Source organism: Leptodactylus fuscus, chromosome 11, assembly GCF_031893055.1.
Source record: "Leptodactylus fuscus isolate aLepFus1 chromosome 11, aLepFus1.hap2, whole genome shotgun sequence".
Classification (NCBI taxonomy): Eukaryota; Metazoa; Chordata; class Amphibia; order Anura; family Leptodactylidae; genus Leptodactylus; species Leptodactylus fuscus.
This window is the reverse complement of record NC_134275.1, coordinates 492,235-514,761: the sequence shown is the minus strand read 5'-3', so window position 1 is coordinate 514,761 and position 22,527 is coordinate 492,235. Positions and strand designations below refer to the sequence as shown.

The window sequence follows — 22,527 nt, the reverse complement described above, 5'->3', positions numbered from 1 at the left end:
CTGGGTGGCAAATGGGCACTGAACAGCAGAAGTCAGATACTGAATACAGCCACCAGGGACTGGGCATGAACAGTCCACCTTCCACTAGGGTCTGAGCTTTAAAAGTACCAATGGCCACTAGAGATCAGTATTAAAATAAGACCCCAAGACACGGACCCCAAAGACTATAATTGGGGTTCATGTGTTTTTCAATGGAAGGCAGAGATCGCAGCAGGACATGGAAAAAAGAAACGTCCTGCTCGATCTTGCCGTGGATTCCGCCCTCAGGGTCGGCAGCTCAAGTCTCCCTCCTGATTAGACTCTTTCATCCGGGCCTAATCATGAGCGGGATACCGCAACGGATTGCTGAGGCACTACAATGGCATCCCATTGCGGCTAGACCACGGAGGAAAATGAAGAGGAATTACGTCTTCATTTCCCGCCATGTGAACAGGTCCGAACTCTCACCACTCACAGAAAGATCATATAGGACATTCTTACTGACCTGTATTGATATAACGCAAAGAAGCTTTCTAACCCTACCCTAACACGCTAACCTTACCCTATCCCTAACCTTTAGTGTCTCTTAATTCTCACTCAGCTCCTGGTAACTCCCCCCTCCTACTCCATAGACTTCTATGTTTTGTCAAACCTCTGTGAGCCACAGTGTATCTTGTTAGCAAGACAGATTGACCATAGATTTCTATAAATGTCAAGGAACGCTATCGGAGATCCTTCCCCCCAACGGCGGTCAGGCTGTATAATCAACATCAGGCCAAGCGAAGACACTCCACACACAGAACGAAATGATCCTGAATTATTTTTTTTTTGTAGTTGTTATGGCTCCTGGTATCTTTTCCATCCACTATGAGCTTGTATGTGTCTTTCTTGTAATATATTACGGTATTATCCATGCTGATGTAACACACTGAATTTCCCCATGTTGGGACCATTAAAGGATTATCTTATCTTTAGAAGAAATCTGGATAGGTGGATGAAAAGAGACAGCTAAGTGGAGAAAGAAGCATTTTTCTCTGATAATATATTACAAAGTGTATTACATTCATTACATTACATTGTTGAAAACGTATTGATCAGTAAAAGGATGGACTAGAATCAGCCTATAGGATCTATAATAGAAAGGTGCCAATGATAGTGTCAGAGTAAGAACGAAACAGGTATCGGGAGGTCACTGAAAACAAAAACCAGGATAGGAAAGAACATGGGACAAATGTAAGAAATAGGATTGTGGTGGTGGTGGGGGGGATAGCAAAGAAGGGAGGGAGTCAAGTTACTCATAGGTCTGTATGTCAAGTTACTCCATACCCCCCACACACATTACTGGTATCTAATGATAGACGCTTCTGGAACACAAGACTCTGTTTCAGTTACAAGAACAGTGAAAACCGAACATGTTCTCCTGTTCCCATCTCCGTCTTGTCACCCCCTCCTGATTTAAGACCCATAGACGACACTGGCATCTCTCCATAGACTCTGCAGAGATCTCCCGTCTCGTCTTTGTTTATGTCTTCAGAATCTGAATGGAGAATAGAAATAACACCTTGTATTCGTTTGATGACAGATTTTGGTTCTTTCACCTTCTCCTCTTTCTCCGCCATTTATTTCTGCTTTATTTCTTTCCAGCTCTGATTCTTCTATTCTACTTTGTGCTCTACGCGTTTCTAACCGGGATGTTTGCATTATGTATCTATGGACTCCTTCTCACAATAAGCCCGTATGTGCCTACGTACAGTGATAGAGTTTTTCCGCCTGGTAAGTTGCCTTTTATGCAGATATGGATTTCTGGATTTATTTACTGTTGGTTGTTATTGTTACCTTATGGTCAGAGTTGCGTTTATGACTAATTGACCAATAATCCCGGTTCTGGGGATAATGTCACTCCCTAAGGAGAGATCACCTTCTCAGGTCGTATTTTAGCTCCACTGGGGGATTATAGGAAAAATATGCAAATCTTTTTCCCAAGATGTAAATAGGGGAGCAGTGCCTCTGTTTGCTGCCCTCTAGGGGAAGATCCCCCCAGTGCAGCTGGAACGCCTTTTTGTAGGACTCCGTACACCTGAGAAGGCGATCAATCCTTAGGGAGTGACATTATCCCCAGAACCTGGTCTAGAAGTTTCTCACCTCTGCCAAGTCAGTTTCCCCTACTCTGTGCTGAACAGATCCAACCAGAATGAAACAGTGGCGTCCACAGCTGCGATACTGACTTGGCAAAATCCCGCATCATAGCAGTCGGGCATGATGTTCAAGGGAGCGTCCCCTAGAGGCAGCAAACAGAGGCACTTTTCCCTATTTTCTTCCTGGGAAACAGATTTGCATATTTTTCCAATAATCCCGGGTAACGGTCGTCATCCTAATTAATTAGAGTGCCAGGCGGAGAAGAAGTCGCAGCACTCGCGATGTTGCTATTAGCTCCTCTCTCAGCTGAGGAATGTGCGCTGACGCGCTTTATTAAAACAACAATGTAAGCTTTCCTATCCATTCCTGATTGGTCTGGGACAGAAAAAGTTTAAGCAGTTCCATATATAACCAGCTACTCGGGTCCCAGGGAGATGTCTTCTGGCAGCGAGCCAAGCATTGGTTTTTCTAGCACCCATCCAGGTTACAGGCGCCATCTTATCACATAACATTATTGCAGTTTCAAGCATTAGCAGCTATATCTTCATACATTACATGATTACAACCTTCACAATATGTTTCTACTGACTTAGATAAAGGATGTCTACCACCTCCTCCAAGCATAGTCAGCTCTCACCACCATGTTGATCTTGACACTTAGACCCCAACCATCTCCTGCCTGGGCCATAGTAAAACATCAGAGATGTAAATGCCACTGAAGAAGTAGTAAATGTTAGGCCTGAGTGATCCCGAGTATAGAATGGTATACTATATTACCGCCTAATTGTATTTACTTGTAGGATATATAATAGGTATAATGACACAGACAAGATCACATTCACATTTATGTGTAATTGGACCATTAGACTTCTTTGCACCCTCGCAATGCTACATGATCCTATTTTTAAAGCAGGGATTGATTTTTGGCGCTGGATTTATTGGCCGTGTTAAAGGGCATTCTGCATTCCTCTGGATCGTGATAAATAGGATGGCAGAGGGCGCGCGGGCTGACCTTATGAACTCCAGTTAGCCTGCTCTGCAATGTCTCTACATTCAGTTGTGTGACCTTGTGGAGTAACCATATCCTCTCCATAACTTCACTTCCTGAAAACATGTCGAAAGACTCCTAGGCCTGTGTCGTACCCGGGGCCTCAGTGTCAGGGCGCTACTTGTGACAGGTGGAGAGTAGAGGCACAAGTCAGGCAATGGTAATAAAAGAAGGACCGTATGTGTCACTGATACAAAATGGCTTCGTCATACTTACAAATCATGTCTGTTCTTCTGTCCTGTTTGCCGTCTGTCGTTTCCTGTATAATTGCATTTCTATTGTGTTCAGGTCCGCCATGTCTTTATATGAGAATTAGAGATTAGCGCGTAGTATTCGATTGAGTAGATATGTGATAGAATACTACGGTATTGGAAATACTCGTACTCGTTCAAATACTATCGCTATCCGCAGTAAAGATTCGATTCAGAACCAGCATTGATTTGCCGAATGCCATACACTGTCCCATATTGGGCTCACAGTCTACATTCTATCAGTATTATATACATGTGAGAGTTTGGGGTAGTCAGGTGAGGCGCGAATCACATCTGTATTTGGGTTTCCAATCGGGGAGTCCACATGGGGACCCCCCCGAACAGAAACCTATACACAGAAAAAAACGGTTGCAACAAAACAAGTCAACCACACAATTGTACAAAATTATAAAAGATAACTTTTATTAAATACTCCTAAAATAGTCTAACAACATGACACATGTAAATAATACAGGGATTACAGAGGGGTAGACAAGACTACATGTACTAATATGATAACATAAGGATATGGAATGGATGGCGCCATGTACAGGACTATATATATATATATATATATATATATATATATATATATATATATATACCAGGCAAACATACCAGGAGGTGTAAACAGCTCAATAATAAGACAAATAGTGTAAGAACACCTGCACTGTCATGTATGTGCTGACCCCAGGTAAGTAACATGCCCACACAGAATAAACAGAGTATTGCCACCATACATACCCAAAAAAATACAGGGACCCGCCACGCGTTTCACCTGTATACAACAGGCTTCGTCAGGGGACAACGACTGAATGAACGCTAGCATCTTAAATAGTGTTCCGGTTATAACAAACTCACCGCAGGGGTGAAGACAGCGAGCGTAATGCCCGAACAACAACAAGTAGTTCCGCACGTGTGCAGAGAGATTTCACTACGGAAGCCTAAAAGGTCCATAAGTATATCAAAAAAGCCTAACAATATAACGCAATCAATAGGCAGAATATACTCATATATGCACCGAGATCATGATAGACGCTCGCTAGGACTGACCGCTCAATATATATAAAGAATACATGGAGTAGTACATAGTTATAGAATACCATGTCCTAAGATGGGGCATAAGGGGTTAAACGGGCAAACTGCTAATAGATGTCCATAATGTCCAGAGAAACCGCAGGTATCAAAACCAGCTAGGTGTGAACACAGTTCTATCCCACAAATGTAGTATATAGAGAAACGTCAGTAAAGATAATATATCACAGAAAACCAGCTAGGTGTGAACACAGTTCTATCCCACAAATGTAGTATAAAGAAAAATACCAATAAAAATACAATATATATATATGAACACAGTTCTATCTCACAACATATCTCATATATATATTGTATTTTTATTGGTGTTTTTCTATATACTACATTTGTGAGATAGAACTGTGTTCATATATATATATTGTATTTTTATTGGTGTTTTTCTATATACTACATTTGTGAGATAGAACTGTGTTCATATATATATATTGTATTTTTATTGGTGTTTTTCTATATACTACATTTGTGAGATAGAACTGTGTTCATATATATATATTGTATTTTTATTGGTGTTTCTCTATATACTACATTTGTGGGATAGAACTGTGTTCACACCTAGCTGGTTTTGATACCTGCAGTTTCTCTGGACATTATGGACATCTATTAGCAGTTTGCCCGTTTAACCCCTTATGCCCCATCTTAGGACATGGTATTCTATAACTATGTACTACTCCATGTATTCTTTATATATATTGAGCGGTCAGTCCTAGCGAGCGTCTATCATGATCTCGGTGCATATATGAGTATATTCTGCCTATTGATTGCGTTATATTGTTAGGCTTTTTTGATATACTTATGGACCTTTTAGGCTTCCGTAGTGAAATCTCTCTGCACACGTGCGGAACTACTTGTTGTTCGGGCATTACGCTCGCTGTCTTCACCCCTGCGGTGAGTTTGTTATAACCGGAACACTATTTAAGATGCTAGCGTTCATTCAGTCGTTGTCCCCTGACGAAGCCTGTTGTATACAGGTGAAACGCGTGGCGGGTCCCTGTATTTTTTCTGGGTATGTATGGTGGCAATACTCTGTTTATTCTGTGTGGGCATGTTACTTACCTGTGGTCAGCACATACATGACAGTGCAGGTGTTCTTACACTATTTGTCTTATTATTGAGCTGTTTACACCTCCTGGTATGTTTGCCTGGTATATATATATATATATATATATATATATATATATATAGTCATGTACATGGAGCCATCCATTCCATATCCTTATGTTATCATATTAGTACATGTAGTCTTGTCTACCCCTCTGTAATCCCTGTATTATTTACATGTGTCATGTTGTTAGACTATTTTAGGAGTATTTAATAAAAGTTATCTTTTATATTTTTGTACAATTGTGTGGTTGACTTGTTTTGTTGCTATGGTTATATACCCACACATAGGTTTCTACTTATGCCTCAGCTGTTATTTAGAAAAAAACGGTTACCTAAGGAAACCCATAGACTATAATGGGGTCTGCCAGGTTTCTGCCTGAAAAGGGCAAAAAATGCAGAGCGAAAAGCACTGCATGCATCGCTTTTCTCTCCGCATTGTTTAGGCTGAGGCCCCACGTTGCAGAAATGCAGCTTTTTTTGTTGCAGATTTTGCTGCGTTTTTTGAGCCAAAGCCAGGAGTGGATTGAGAAAAAGGGAGAAGTATAAGGGCTCGTTCACACGGAGTCTTATGGCAGCAGATTTTGACACAGAATTCGTCTCAAAATCCACAAAATGGCTTCCATTGACTTGGGAGCCATTCGCTTCTTTTTTTCTGCTAGATAGTAGTGGAAAAAAAAGAAGCGACATGCCCCTTCTTCCCGCGGATTCCGCAGCTGAATCGGCCGCGGTGCGAGGCTCCCTCCCAATTAGGCGCATTCATTAGAAGATAAACAAAAGAACAAGTGATGGCAATAATGTTACATCGCAACGAATCAGTGAAATGACAGACGTAAAGGAACTCCATTGACTGTAATGGAATGTGGTAGGTGTCGGGCTCGCAGCACTGATGGATCTGCGTCAGATATCCGGTACAGGTGTGAATGTAGCCTTATATCTAATTGTAATAATAATGAATATTTCTGATGATAACAAAATGCTGTTGTATTGTACAGGTGTCACAGTCCGACCCCTCGCAAGTGGATTAAGTTATGCATTTAATTCTTCCGAAAAGGAGACCTGGTTACCTTACACCGAGAGTCTGCATACATTTCTTGAAGGTAAAAGTTATTTGTTCCTCTTGAGAAATTGCATGAACAAGATTCCAAATAAATAAGTAACAAAGTGATACATCTGTATTTCTTCTATACACACGAGGCGTGCCCATAGGAATCCTGCATACAGGACATATTCCATCTATCTGGAGGAGAAGTAAGAAAACCAAGCGCAATCCCTGCGGCTCCCAACTATCCATGAGACGGGGAGCGGAGAGAGATTGCTATATTAGGAAACATCTTGTCTACTCTTCTGTTATTTCAGATGTATTTATATAACAAAAGAGAACTTTTTACCGCCTTTAACTTTGTGTGTTTCTGCCGAGTCTAAAAAAGAAGTTCACTAATATAACCAAGATGTTTGATGAAGATGTATCAGATTAGTATCTGATGGCCAAAAGGCAGCCACATTTATACTGTCCATGTTACTTTTAGAGGGGTATTCCAAGAAATTGGAAGATTTGAAGTGCTCCAGCTTTGTCACAGTGGCTGATACTGGATGATAAATCTGGAACTTGTTTACACTGCCGAGTTCATTGGTTCCTAAATTTTCTGAAGACGGGATCTACTTTTGGAAAACGAATTTGCCAAGGGCCCCCCTCTACCGTATTTAGTCCCTTTTGAAAAATAAATGTCCCTAACCTGTATTCTGCCTCTTATACCACCTGACCCTGACCCTGGTCTATAGTCTCTCACTCTGCCAAATCAGTATCCCTGCACTATACTGAGGAGGTCCAAAAGACCAAAACAGTGCTGTCCATAGCTGGGAATCTGTTCCTTTTGGAATAGAAATACTAATTTGGCAATTAAATCCGCATCATGTTAGTAGGCTTATTAACTGAGTCATGCATGATGGTAAGGAGGCTGCCCTCTAGAGAGCGGCGTACAGAGTGCACTGTTCTACTAATTACATCCTGGAGAATAGATTTGCATATTTTTTACCCAGAATCCCTAGCGGAGCAGGAATGACTTGTAAGTCTCGGTACACCTATGTAGGCAAACACTCTCCCTAATGTGTATGATTACCCCCTGCCTCTTATACCACCGTAATCCTCCTCTTATTGGGCACTTTAGCACTGTATTCTGTCTTTTATTCTATTCTGCCATCAGGAATTTTGGGGCCCCTTACTGGCAAAATGTATGGGCCTTCTTCCTTCCCAATGTATCTCATAGTTTTCTATCCTGTGGTCCTCGCACAATATGTTCCCCAGTGCTCTCCATAATGTTCCACAATGGCCACACACAGTATAATATGCTCCATAGTGGCCACACACAGTATAATGCTCCTCAGTGGCCACACACAGTATAATATGCTCCACAGTGGCCACACACAGTATAATATGCTCCACAGTGGCCACACACAGTATAATATGCTCCACAGTGGCCACACACAGTATAATATGCTCCACAGTGGCCACACACAGTATAATGCTCCACAGTGGCCACACACAGTATAATATGCTCCACAGTGGCCACACACAGTATAATGCTCCAAAGTGTTTCCCCCAGTATACTGCATTAGAGTAGCACCTCACAGTATACAATGCTCCCCCCCCAGTATAATGCTCCACAGTAGCACCACCAGACACAGTATAATATGCTCCACAATAGCCCCCCCCCCCCCCCGTATATTTCTCCACAGTGGCTGCACACATATTAATGCTCTACAGTAGCACCACACAGTATAATGCCTCAGATCACTTCAATAGAAGAAATGTGTGAACCCCAAAAGATTTAGTCCCATGAATATTTGTGAGATATCCCCTCCCCCCTCCCTAGTTTGTTTCATTGAATGACTCTATTCTGGGGTGTGGTCAGGCATCTGGCAGCCTCCGGCAGTCACCCCGCATCCTTTTCAGGTCTCATGTGACGTCATGCGTCCAGGGTTCACCACTGACCCTGTGATTGGAACTTAGCAGTCATGTGGGGCGCGTTGACGCCATGACGCATTGACCCTTTTGACCTTTGGGGCATGTGACATCAGTCAGAGGAGAACATCGACAGACGCCCAGGAGAGGTTAGTATACGTGTTTGCTATTTGTACTCACCTCCTCTGTGCAGTGATACAATACGGCTGCTGATCTTTGGAGGACCAGAACAATGGACACACAGACTGCTAAAATAGTGAACATCAATGGACCCCATATGGGATCCATCAACAATGGACTTGCAACACTTATATGTCGAGTGATTTTCAATGGAGTCTCCCACAGAGACCTCAATGCAGATATGAACCCTGCCTTAGTTTAGCGCCACAATTCTGTGATAAACGTTTGGTATAATCTGGGACACATTTATGTATCTTAAAGGGATTGACCATGGGAACCCCCTATTTATATGAGGCCATGAAAGGTGAAAAATGTAAAAACGAGTTAGTTGTAGAGCAGACGTATAATGTGTCTGATATGAGATGAGATCCGTCCATGTGTATCTGTGTGTAATATCTGCGTCTTCTGTTATCATAGACTACGACGATGCGAAACAAATAGCTAGTAATGTGGAATGCACCCCAGGACAATACTTCCTTCAAGAAGGAGAAGAGCACGAGGAAAGGAAAGCTTGTCAGTTTCGCCGCTCCCTGCTAAAGAACTGTTCTGGAATTGAGGACCCGACTTTTGGCTTTTCTCATGGGAAGCCATGTATCTTACTAAAGATGAACCGGGTAATGCTCAGTAATAGTGAAATCATTCTGAACTCTGGTCAGTGGGACATTACACAAATGAACGGATCCTCTACACTTAGGTTTCCAGGAACTGGACAAATCCCAGTGGAGACCAATCTAAAAATATGTCAGATTTATCGTCCAGCATCAGATACTGTGATAAATCTGGCAGATTTTCAGGCTGCCTGTCTACGGTTGTACTAACGCTTAATAAATCTGGGCCCGTGTGTGTACAGACACTGAAAGATTATTAGTGACAATGAAAATCCAAAGTGAAATATTATCGCAGGGTTCTGTTCCAATTACTGAAACAAAGCTGCTAAGCAGGGGCGTAACTGCGGGGGGAGCCACAGGGCCTGGGACATTAGGGGGCCGAGCTTAGGCCGTTAACTATGTAACATAATACTGTGTGCAGGGGCCACCAGGGGGCATAATACTGTGTGCAGGGGCCACTATGGGACATAATACTGTGTGCAGGGGCCACTATGGGACATAATACTGTGTGCAGGGACCACTATGGGACATAATACTGTGTGCAGGGGCCACTATGGGACATAATACTGTGTGCAGGGACCACTATGGGACATAATACTGTGTGCAGGGGCCACTATGGGACATAATACTGTGTGCAGGGGCCACTGAGGGACATTATACTGTGTGCAGGGGCCACTATGTAACATAATACTGTGTGCAGGGGCCACCAGGGGGCATAATACTGTGTGCAGGGGCCACTATGGGGGATAATACTGTGTGCAGGGGCCACTATGGGACATAATACTGTGTGCAGGGGTCACTGAGGGACATAATACTGTGTGCAGGGGTCACTATGGGACATAATACTGTGTGCAGGGGCCACTATGGGGGATAATACTGTGTGCAGGGGCCACTATGGGACATAATACTGTGTGCAGGGGTCACTATGGGACATAATACTGTGTGCAGGGGTCACTATGGGACATAATACTGTGTGCAGGGGTCACTATGGGACATAATACTGTGTGCAGGGGTCACTATGGGACATAATACTGTGTGCAGGGGCCACTATGGGACATAATACTGTGTGCAGGGGCCACTATGGGACATAATACTGTGTGCAGGGGCCACTATGGGACATAATACTGTGTGCAGGGGCCACTGAGGGACATAATACTGTGTGCAGGGGCCACTGAGGGACATAATACTGTGTGCAGGGGCCACTATGGGACATAATACTGTGTGCAGGGGCCACTATGGGACATAATACTGTGTGCCGGGGCCACTATGGGACATAATACTGTGTGCAGGGGCCACTATGGGACATAATACTGTGTGCAGGGGCCACTATGGGACATAATACTGTGTGCAGGGGCCACTATGGGACATAATACTGTGTGCAGGGGCCACTGAGGGACATTATACTGTGTGCAGGGACCACTATGGGACATAATACTGTGTGCAGGGGCCACTATAGGACATAATACTGTGTGCAGGGGCCACTATGTAACATAATACTGTGTGCAGGGGCCACCAGGGGGCATAATACTGTGTGCAGGGACCACTATGGGACATAATACTGTGTGCAGGAGCCACTATGGGACATAATACTGTGTGCAGGAGCCACTATGGGACATAATACTGTGTGCAGGGGCCACTATGGGACATAATACTGTGTGCAGGGGCCACTATGGGACATAATACTGTGTGCAGGGGCCACTGAGGGACATTATACTGTGTGCAGGGACCACTATGGGACATAATACTGTGTGCAGGGGCCACTATGGGACATAATACTGTGTGCAGGGACCACTATGGGACATAATACTGTGTGCAGGGGCCACTATGGGGGATAATACTGTGTGCAGGGGTCACTATGGGGTATAATACTGTGTGCAGCGACCACTATGGGGCATTATACTGTGTGCAGGGGCTACTATGGGGGATAATACTGTGTGCAGGGGCCACTGTGGGGCATAATACTGTGTGCAGGGGCCACTGTGGGACATAATACTCAGGGGCCACTATGGGACATAATACTGTGTGCAGGGGCCACTATGGGACATAATACTGTGTGCAGGGGCGCCACTGAGCGGACATAATACTGTGTGCAGGGGTCACTATGGGACATAATACTGTGTGCAGGGGCCACTGTGGGGCATAATACTGTGTGCAGGGGCCACTGATGGGGCATAATTACTGTGTGCAGGGGCCACTATGGGACATAATACTGTGTGCAGGGGCCACTATGGGACATAATACTGTGTGCAGGGGCCACTGAGGGACATAATACTGTGTGCAGGGGTCACTATGGGACATAATACTGTGTGCAGGGGCCACTATGGGACATAATACTGTGTGCAGGGGCCACTATGGGACATAATACTGTGTGCAGGGGCCACTATGGGACATAATACTGTGTGCAGGGGCCACTATGGGACATAATACTGTGTGCAGGGGTCACTATGGGACATAATACTGTGTGCAGGGGCCACTATGGGACATAATACTGTGTGCAGGGGCCACTATGGGACATAATACTGTGTGCAGGGGCCACTATGGGACATAATACTGTGTGCAGGGGGTCACTATGGGACATAATACTGTGTGCAGGGGCCACTATGGGACATAATACTGTGTGCAGGGGCCACTATGGGACATAATACTGTGTGCAGGGGCCACTATGGGACATAATACTGTGTGCAGGGGCCACTATGGGACATAATACTGTGTGCAGGGGTCACTATGGGACATAATACTGTGTGCAGGGGCCACTATGGGACATAATACTGTGTGCAGGGGCCACTATGGGACATAATACTGTGTGCAGGGGCCACTATGGGACATAATACTATGTGCAGGGGCCACTATGGGACATAATACTGTGTGCAGGGGTCACTATGGGACATAATACTGTGTGCAGGGGCCACTATGGGACATAATACTGTGTGCAGGGGCCACTATGGGACATAATACTGTGTGCAGGGGCCACTATGGGACATAATACTGTGTGCAGGGGCCACTATGGGACATAATACTGTGTGCAGGGGCCACTATGGGACATAATACTGTGTGCAGGAGCCACTATGGGACATAATACTGTGTACAGGGGTCACTATGGGACATAATACTGTGTGCAGGGGTCACTATGGGACATAATACTGTGTGCAGGGGTCACTATGGGACATAATAATGTGTGCAGGGACCACTATGGGACATAATACTGTGTGCAGGGGCCACTATGGGGGATAATACTGTGTGCAGGGGTCACTATGGGACATAATACTGTGTGCAGGGGTCACTATGGGACATAATAATGTGTGCAGGGACCACTATGGGGGATAATACTGTGTGCAGGGGCCACTATGGGACATAATACTGTGTGCAGGGGTCACTATGGGACATAATACTGTGTGCAGGGGTCACTATGGGACATAATAATGTGTGCAGGGACCACTATGGGGGATAATACTGTGTGCAGGGGCCACTATGGGACATAATACTGTGTGCAGGGGCCACTATGGGACATAATACTGTGTGCAGGGGCCACTATGGGACATAATACTGTGTGCAGGGGCCACTGTGGGGGATAATCCTGTGTGCAGGGGTCACTATGGGGTATAATACTGTGTGCAGGGGCCACTATGGGGCATAATACTGTGTGCAGGGGTCACTATGGGACATAATACTGTGTGCAGGGGCCACTATGGGACATAATACTGTGTGCAGGGGCCACTATGGGACATAATACTGTGTGCAGGGGTCACTATGGGACATAATAATGTGTGCAAGGACCACTATGGGGGATAATACTGTGTGCAGGGGCCACTATGGGGGATAATACTGTGTGCAGGGGCCACTATGGGACATAATACTGTGTGCAGGGGTCACTATGGGACATAATACTGTGTGCAGGGGTCACTATGGGACATAATAATGTGTGCAGGGGCCACTATGGGGCATAATACTGTGTGCAGGGGCCACTATGGGACATAATATTGTGTGCAGGGGCCACTATGGGACATAATACTGTGTGCAGGGGCCACTATGGGGGATAATACTGTGTGCAGGGGCCACTATGGGGGATAATACTGTGTGCAGGGGCCACTATGGGGGATAATACTGTGTGCAGGGGCCACTATGGGACATAATACTGTGTGCAGGGGCCACTATGGGACATAATACTGTGTGCAGGGGCCACTATGGGGGATAATACTGTGTGCAGGGGTCACTATGGGACATAATAATGTGTGCAGGGACCACTATGGGACATAATACTGTGTGCAGGGGCCACTATGGGGGATAATACTGTGTGCAGGGGTCACTATGGGACATAATACTGTGTGCAGGGGTCACTATGGGACATAATAATGTGTGCAGGGACCACTATGGGGGATAATACTGTGTGCAGGGGCCACTATGGGACATAATACTGTGTGCAGGGGTCACTATGGGACATAATACTGTGTGCAGGGGTCACTATGGGACATAATAATGTGTGCAGGGACCACTATGGGGGATAATACTGTGTGCAGGGGCCACTATGGGACATAATACAGTGTGCAGGGGCCACTATGGGACATAATACTGTGTGCAGGGGCCACTATGGGACATAATACTGTGTGCAGGGGCCACTATGGGACATAATACTGTGTGCAGGGGCCACTATGGGACATATTACTGTGTGCAGGGGCCACTATGGGGGATAATACTGTGTGCAGGGGCCACTATGGGGGATAATACTGTGTGCAGGGGTCACTATGGGACATAATAATGTGTGCAGGGACCACTATGGGACATAATACTGTGTGCAGGGGCCACTATGGGGGATAATACTGTGTGCAGGGGCCACTATGGGACATAATACTGTGTGCAGGGGCCACTGTGGGGGATAATCCTGTGTGCAGGGGTCACTATGGGGTATAATACTGTGTGCAGGGGCCACTATGGGGCATAATACTGTGTGCAGGGGTCACTATGGGACATAATACTGTGTGCAGGGGCCACTATGGGACATAATACTGTGTGCAGGGGCCACTATGGGACATAATACTGTGTGCAGGGGCCACTATGGGACATAATACTGTGTGCAGGGGTCACTATGGGACATAATACTGTGTGCAGGGACCACTATGGGACATAATACTGTGTGCAGGGGTCACTATGGGACATAATACTGTGTACAGGGGCCACCAGGGGGCATAATACTGTGTGCAGGGGCCACTATGGGACATAATACTGTGTACAGGGGCCACCAGGGGGCATAATACTGTGTGCAGGGGCCACTATGGGACATAATAATGTGTGCAGGGACCACTATGGGGGATAATACTGTGTGCAGGGGCCACTATGGGGGATAATACTGTGTGCAGGGGCCACTATGGGACATAATACTGTGTGCAGGGGTCACTATGGGACATAATAATGTGTGCAGGGGCCACTATGGGGCATAATACTGTGTGCAGGGGCCACTATGGGACATAATACTGTGTGCAGGGGCCACTATGGGACATAATACTGTGTGCAGGGGCCACTATGGGGGATAATACTGTGTGCAGGGGCCACTATGGGGGATAATACTGTGTGCAGGGGCCACTATGGGGGATAATACTGTGTGCAGGGGCCACTATGGGACATAATACTGTGTGCAGGGGCCACTATGGGACATAATACTGTGTGCAGGGGCCACTATGGGACATAATACTGTGTGCAGGGGCCACTATGGGACATAATACTGTGTGCAGGGGCCACTATGGGACATAATACTGTGTGCAGGGGCCACTATGGGACATAATACTGTGTGCAGGGGCCACTATGGGACATAATACTGTGTGCAGGGGCCACTATGGGACATAATACTGTGTGCAGGGGCCACTATGGGACATAATACTGTGTGCAGGGGCCACTATGGGACATAATACTGTGTGCAGGGGCCACTATGGGACATAATACTGTGTGCAGGGGCCACTATTGGGCATAATACTGTGTGCAGGGGCCACTATGGGACATAATACTGTGTGCAGGGGCCACTATTGGACATAATACTGTGTGCAGGGGCCACTATGGGACATAATACTGTGTGCAGGGGCCACTATGGGACATAATACTATGTGCAGGGGCCACTATGGGACATAATACTGTGTGCAGGGGCCACTATGGGACATAATACTGTGTGCAGGGGACACTATGGGACATAATACTGTGTGCAGGGGCCAGTATGGGACATAATACTGTGTGCAGGGGCCACTATGGGACATAATACTGTGTGCAGGGGACACTATGGGACATAATACTGTGTGCAGGGGACACTATGGGACATAATACTGTGTGCAGGGGACACTATGGGACATAATACTGTGTGCAGGGGCCACTATGGGGCATAATACTGTGTGCAGGGGCCACTATGGGACATAATACTGTGTGCAGGGGCCACTATGGGACATAATACTGTGTGCAGGGGTCACTATGGGACATAATACTGTGTGCAGTGGCCACTATGGGACATAATAATGTGTGCAGGGACCACTATGGGGGATAATACTGTGTGCAGGGGCCACTATGGGGGATAATACTGTGTGCAGGGGCCACTATGGGACATAATACTGTGTGCAGGGGTCACTATGGGACATAATAATGTGTGCGGGGGCCACTATGGGGCATAATACTGTGTGCAGGGGCCACTATGGGACATAATACTGTGTGCAGGGGCCACTATGGGACATAATACTGTGTGCAGGGGCCACTATGGGGGATAATACTGTGTGCAGGGGCCACTATGGGGGATAATACTGTGTGCAGGGGCCACTATGGGGGATAATACTGTGTGCAGGGGCCACTATGGGACATAATAATGTGTGCAGGGGCCACTATGGGACATAATACTGTGTGCAGGGGCCACTATGGGGGATAATACTGTGTGCAGGGGTCACTATGGGACATAATAATGTGTGCAGGGACCACTATGGGACATAATACTGTGTGCAGGGGCCACTATGGGACATAATACTGTGTGCAGGGGCCACTATGGGACATAATACTGTGTGCAGGGGTCACTATGGGACATAATACTGTGTGCAGGGGTCACTATGGGACATAATAATGTGTGCAGGGACCACTATGGGGGATAATACTGTGTGCAGGGGCCACTATGGGACATAATACTGTGTGCAGGGGTCACTATGGGACATAATACTGTGTGCAGGGGTCACTATGGGACATAATAATGTGTGCAGGGACCACTATGGGGGATAATACTGTGTGCAGGGGCCACTATGGGACATAATACAGTGTGCAGGGGCCACTATGGGACATAATACTGTGTGCAGGGGCCACTATGGGACATAATACTGTGTGCAGGGGCCACTATGGGACATAATACTGTGTGCAGGGGCCACTATGGGACATATTACTGTGTGCAGGGGCCACTATGGGGGATAATACTGTGTGCAGGGGCCACTATGGGGGATAATACTGTGTGCAGGGGTCACTATGGGACATAATAATGTGTGCAGGGACCACTATGGGACATAATACTGTGTGCAGGGGCCACTATGGGGGATAATACTGTGTGCAGGGGCCACTATGGGACATAATACTGTGTGCAGGGGCCACTGTGGGGGATAATCCTGTGTGCAGGGGTCACTATGGGACATAATACTGTGTGCAGGGGCCACTATGGGACATAATACTGTGTGCAGGGGCCACTATGGGACATAATACTGTGTGCAGGGGCCACTATGGGACATAATACTGTGTGCAGGGGTCACTATGGGACATAATACTGTGTGCAGGGACCACTATGGGACATAATACTGTGTGCAGGGACCACTATGGGACATAATACTGTGTGCAGGGGTCACTATGGGACATAATACTGTGTACAGGGGCCACCAGGGGGCATAATACTGTGTGCAGGGGCCACTATGGGACATAATACTGTGTACAGGGGCCACCAGGGGGCATAATACTGTGTGCAGGGGCCACTATGGGACATAATAATGTGTGCAGGGACCACTATGGGGGATAATACTGTGTGCAGGGGCCACTATGGGGGATAATACTGTGTGCAGGGGCCACTATGGGACATAATACTGTGTGCAGGGGTCACTATGGGACATAATAATGTGTGCAGGGGCCACTATGGGGCATAATACTGTGTGCAGGGGCCACTATGGGACATAATACTGTGTGCAGGGGCCACTATGGGACATAATACTGTGTGCAGGGGCCACTATGGGGGATAATACTGTGTGCAGGGGCCACTATGGGGTATAATACTGTGTGCAGGGGCCACTATGGGGTATAATACTGTGTGCAGGGGCCACTATGGGGATAATACTGTGTGCAGGGGCCACTATGGGACATAATACTGTGTGCAGGGGCCACTATGGGACATAATACTGTGTGCAGGGGCCACTATGGGACATAATACTGTGTGCAGGGGCCACTATGGGACATAATACTGTGTGCAGGGGCCACTATGGGACATAATACTGTGTGCAGGGGCCACTTTGGGACATAATACTGTGTGCAGGGGCCACTATGGGACATAATACTGTGTGCAGGGGCCACTATGGGACATAATACTGTGTGCAGGGGCCACTATGGGACATAATACTGTGTGCAGGGGCCACTATGGGACATAATACTGTGTGCAGGGGCCACTATTGGGCATAATACTGTGTGCAGGGGCCACTATGGGACATAATACTGTGTGCAGGGGCCACTATTGGACATAATACTGTGTGCAGGGGCCACTATGGGACATAATACTGTGTGCAGGGGCCACTATGGGACATAATACTATGTGCAGGGGCCACTATGGGACATAATACTGTGTGCAGGGGCCACTATGGGACATAATACTGTGTGCAGGGGACACTATGGGACATAATACTGTGTGCAGGGGCCAGTATGGGACATAATACTGTGTGCAGGGGCCACTATGGGACATAATACTGTGTGCAGGGGACACTATGGGACATAATACTGTGTGCAGGGGACACTATGGGACATAATACTGTGTGCAGGGGACACTATGGGACATAATACTGTGTGCAGGGGCCACTATGGGGGATAATACTGTGTGCAGGGGCCACTATGGGGGATAATACTGTATGCAGGGGCCACTATGGGGAATAATACTGTGTGCAGGGGCCACTATGGGACATAATACTGTGTGCAGGGGCCACTATGGGACATAATACTGTGTGCAGGGGCCACTATGGGACATAATACTGTGTGCAGGGGCCACTATGGGACATAATACTGTGTGCAGGGGCCACTATGGGACATAATACTGTGTGCAGGGGTCACTATGGGACATAATAATGTGTGCAGGGGCCACTATGGGGCATAATACTGTGTGCAGGGGCCACTATGGGACATAATACTGTGTGCAGGGGCCACTATGGGACATAATACTGTGTGCAGGGGCCACTATGGGGGATAATACTGTGTGCAGGGGCCACTATGGGGGATAATACTGTGTGCAGGGGCCACTATGGGACATAATACTGTGTGCAGGGGCCACTATTGGACATAATACTGTGTGCAGGGGCCACTATGGGACATAATACTGTGTGCAGGGGCCACTATGGGACATAATACTATGTGCAGGGGCCACTATGGGACATAATACTGTGTGCAGGGGCCACTATGGGACATAATACTGTGTGCAGGGGACACTATGGGACATAATACTGTGTGCAGGGGCCAGTATGGGACATAATACTGTGTGCAGGGGCCACTATGGGACATAATACTGTGTGCAGGGGACACTATGGGACATAATACTATGTGCAGGGGACACTATGGGACATAATACTGTGTGCAGGGGCCACTATGGGGGATAATACTGTGTGCAGGGGCCACTATGGGACATAATACTGTGTGCAGGGGCCACTATGGGACATAATACTGTGTGCAGGGGCCACTATGGGACATAATACTGTGTGCAGGGACCACTATGGGACATAATACTGTGTGCAGGGGCCACTATGGGACATAATACTGTGTGTATGAATGCAGTTTTTTGGGAGGGGGGGGATCCCATCTCAAACATTTGCCTTCGGGCCTGCAAAGTGTGAACGTCCCATTCCTGCAAGTCTTTCCATCTTTAGGAAGAAAGTGTTTATCATTATTTGAAGCTGATAACTTTATTGTCCTTGTAGATTCTTGGGTATAACGCCGGCTCTGGAACACCAATCACGGTATCATGTGGCGTCTATGTAAGTGGATTTTTCGTGCCTGCCAGTACATTCGCTTTCACTCTTTGCTCTAGTTTCCTATTTCATGATTGTTCAGCAGATTGGGTGAGGGAGATGTGAATCGAGTTCTGCATGGAGGGCGGTGCGTGGCGCTGTTATGTGGGAACTATATGACAGTATTATGGGCACCTTATGTGTTATATTTATAGAGAAATTATTTGGATGTTTTATATGACAATATGTTCACGGTAACAATTTTATCTGTTTCTGTGTTTTTTGCTCCCTAGAAAGGGAATGACACTGAGTTAGGGGCCGTTGCCTTTTATCCAGAGAATTCCTTTGACCTGATGTACTTCCCCTACTATGGCAAGCTTAGACACGTAAGTATCTTTCCTGATTTTCCTGATTTCATGATCTTCGGCCTTTTAGCCAATGGTTCCTTAGACTTCATCGTCACTTCAAGTGGTTTAAAAACTGAAAAACAAACCGTAGGAATTACTGGTACATTGACGAGTTTATATTGTGCCGCCGAGGACACTTCACTTCATTGTTCATGCGCCAGAAGCTGCTGGAGATGAGTAGGGATGGATGGAACGGAGATTGCAGGCTTTGGCAACATAAACCCAAGCAACGTACAGCCATGCCAGTGTTAGGAACCAAATAAAGCGCTTTCCAGGCCAGAGCAGAACCAGGCCCCAGAGGTCTGTGCCAGAGCTGCTGATGATGGAGATGGACTGGTAAATTCTGGGACCCAGAACCGCAGCCGTGCAGAGGGTATAGCGCACCCCAAGTAACAGCAGAACCAGAAAACCACTAACCTACATGGGGGAGGAATCAGATGAGGCTGATCAGTGGAGCTGATCCAGGAGATGGCGGAAGCACCGCAGAGTAGTCGTATAGGCCAGGTCTGTAGTCAGGAGGTCGTGCAGTCTCCAGTGAGTCGAACAAGTCGGGTCATACACTGGAGGCCACGGTGTACAGAGTCACAGGTCAAGGAGAGAAGGTCTGGAAGGAAAGCAGGGTCATACAGAGGAGGACAAATAGGAGGAACACAGTAGGAGGCAGGAACGCAAGTAAGGGAGAGGCAGGAACGCAAGTCAGGGAGAGACAGGAGTGCAGGGTGAGCTGATATCAGGGAGAGGCAGGAACGCAAGTCAGGGAGAGGCAGGAACGCAAGTCAGGGAGAGACAGGAGTGCAGGGTGAGCTGATATCAGGGAGAGGCAGGAACGCAAGTCAGGGAGAGACAGGAACGCAAGTCAGGGAGAGGCAGGAACGCAAGTCAGGGAGAGACAGGAGTGCAGGGTGAGCTGATATCAGGGAGAGGCAGGAACGCAAGTCAGGGAGAGACAGGAGTGCAGGGTGAGCTGATATCAGGGAGAGACAGGAACGCAAGTCAGGGAGAGGCAGGAACGCAAGTCAGGGAGAGACAGGAACGCAAGTCAGGGAGAGACAGGAGTGCAGGGTGAGCTGATATCAGGGAGAACTGAATAACCAGCGGTGATCTGGAGTCAGAGTCAGGCCTAAATAGCCTCCAGCTTACCGCCGACCTCTTGACCCTGGAAGTCCAGGTTCCGGCCCCAGGAAGAAACCAACAACCCTCGCAGATTGTTGTGGAGGTTCCATTACCCCCCTGAAGGACCCGGAAGCGGCAGTCCGGCGCAGTTAGTAGAGCGGGCCGGCAACTCTGGTCTGAGGCCTAACAGCTAGTGGCTTAAGAGCTCCAAACCCACTGACGTATTCCCTTTAAAGCTTTGTGACAGTCTGATCAGGTTGCGATCCAACTTTGTGTACGTCATGTATCATCTCTAACCAACTTTTCTGTTTCAGGTAAATTACACCTCCCCTCTAGTTGCGATGCAGTTCACAGAGGTGACCCATAATCATGAAATCACCGTACAATGCAAGATCAATGGAAAAGACATTATCAATGATCACAAGACGGACCGCTTCCTGGGCAGAGTCATCTTCTCCATGAACATTGGTTGACTGGCCTCCTATCTGGCCATCTTACATGTGGTTACAATCCGACTATTACTATTACGATCCTTGACATGACTCGGTCCATCCTTTGCTAGGCCATTGTGTGTGAGGACAGATGTTACCCTGGTCATAGACTTGGTATTTCTCTTCTACTTAGTGAAGAGCATCGCAGGTCTTGACGGTTTCTCCATTCAGCCACAGGAACATGGCAGTGAAATACACATAAGTCTAAGATAGTCATGGTACATGTCACTCGGCTTCATTTTGGATGTCCACCGTGCACTGCTGCCTTCACAGGAACAGACAATCATGGAGGATTTCACTGACGCCCTGTATTAATATTCGGAATATCACTATAACTAATAAAATAATTGTATTTTAGACTTCTCTCCAATATAAGTGATAGTTGGTTATTGTTGGTCATTATATAGAGGAGATGGTGCGATTTAGTCCTCACAGTATATAGAATGATATGAAGACTGTATACCCCGGGAGCCCCAACACTCTCAATCACAGTATATAGAATGATATGAACACTGTATACCCCAGAGCCCCAACACTCTCAATCACAGTATATAGAATGATATGAAGACTGTATACCCCGGGAGCCCCAACACTCTCAATCACAGTATATAGAATATGAAGACTGTATACCCCGGGAGCCCCAACACTCTCAATCACAGTATATAGAATATGAAGACTGTATACCCCGGGAGCCCCAACACTCTCAATCACAGCATATAGAATGATATGAAGACTGTACACCCCGGGAGCCCCAACACTCTCAATCACAGTATATAGAATGATATGAAGACTGTATACCCCAGAGCCCCAACACTCTCAATCACAGTATATAGAATGATATGAAGACTGTATACCCCAGAGCCCCAACACTCTCAATCACAGTATATAGAATATGAAGACTGTACACCCCGGAGCCCCAACACTCTCAATCACAGTATATAGAATGATATGAAGACTGTATACCCCGGGAGCCCCAAC

At 46.8% G+C, this 22,527-nt stretch overlaps 1 protein-coding gene across 3 annotated transcripts in view; it reads left to right on the top strand.

The window, feature by feature from the left end:
* ATP1B4 (ATPase Na+/K+ transporting family member beta 4) overlaps positions 1-21,924 on the top strand; it is a 40,416-nt gene extending 18,492 nt beyond the window's left edge. For all 3 annotated transcript variants that reach the window (XM_075259620.1, XM_075259619.1, XM_075259621.1), the window contains 6 exons: positions 1,624-1,752; positions 6,603-6,707; positions 9,167-9,363; positions 19,509-19,565; positions 19,832-19,924; positions 21,373-21,924. In XM_075259620.1, the coding sequence (XP_075115721.1) occupies positions 1,624-1,752; positions 6,603-6,707; positions 9,167-9,363; positions 19,509-19,565; positions 19,832-19,924; positions 21,373-21,531 (740 nt within the window). In that variant the 3' untranslated portion in view covers positions 21,532-21,924. The remainder of the gene's footprint in view (positions 1-1,623; positions 1,753-6,602; positions 6,708-9,166; positions 9,364-19,508; positions 19,566-19,831; positions 19,925-21,372) is intronic.
* Positions 21,925-22,527: the final 603 nt, after the last annotated feature.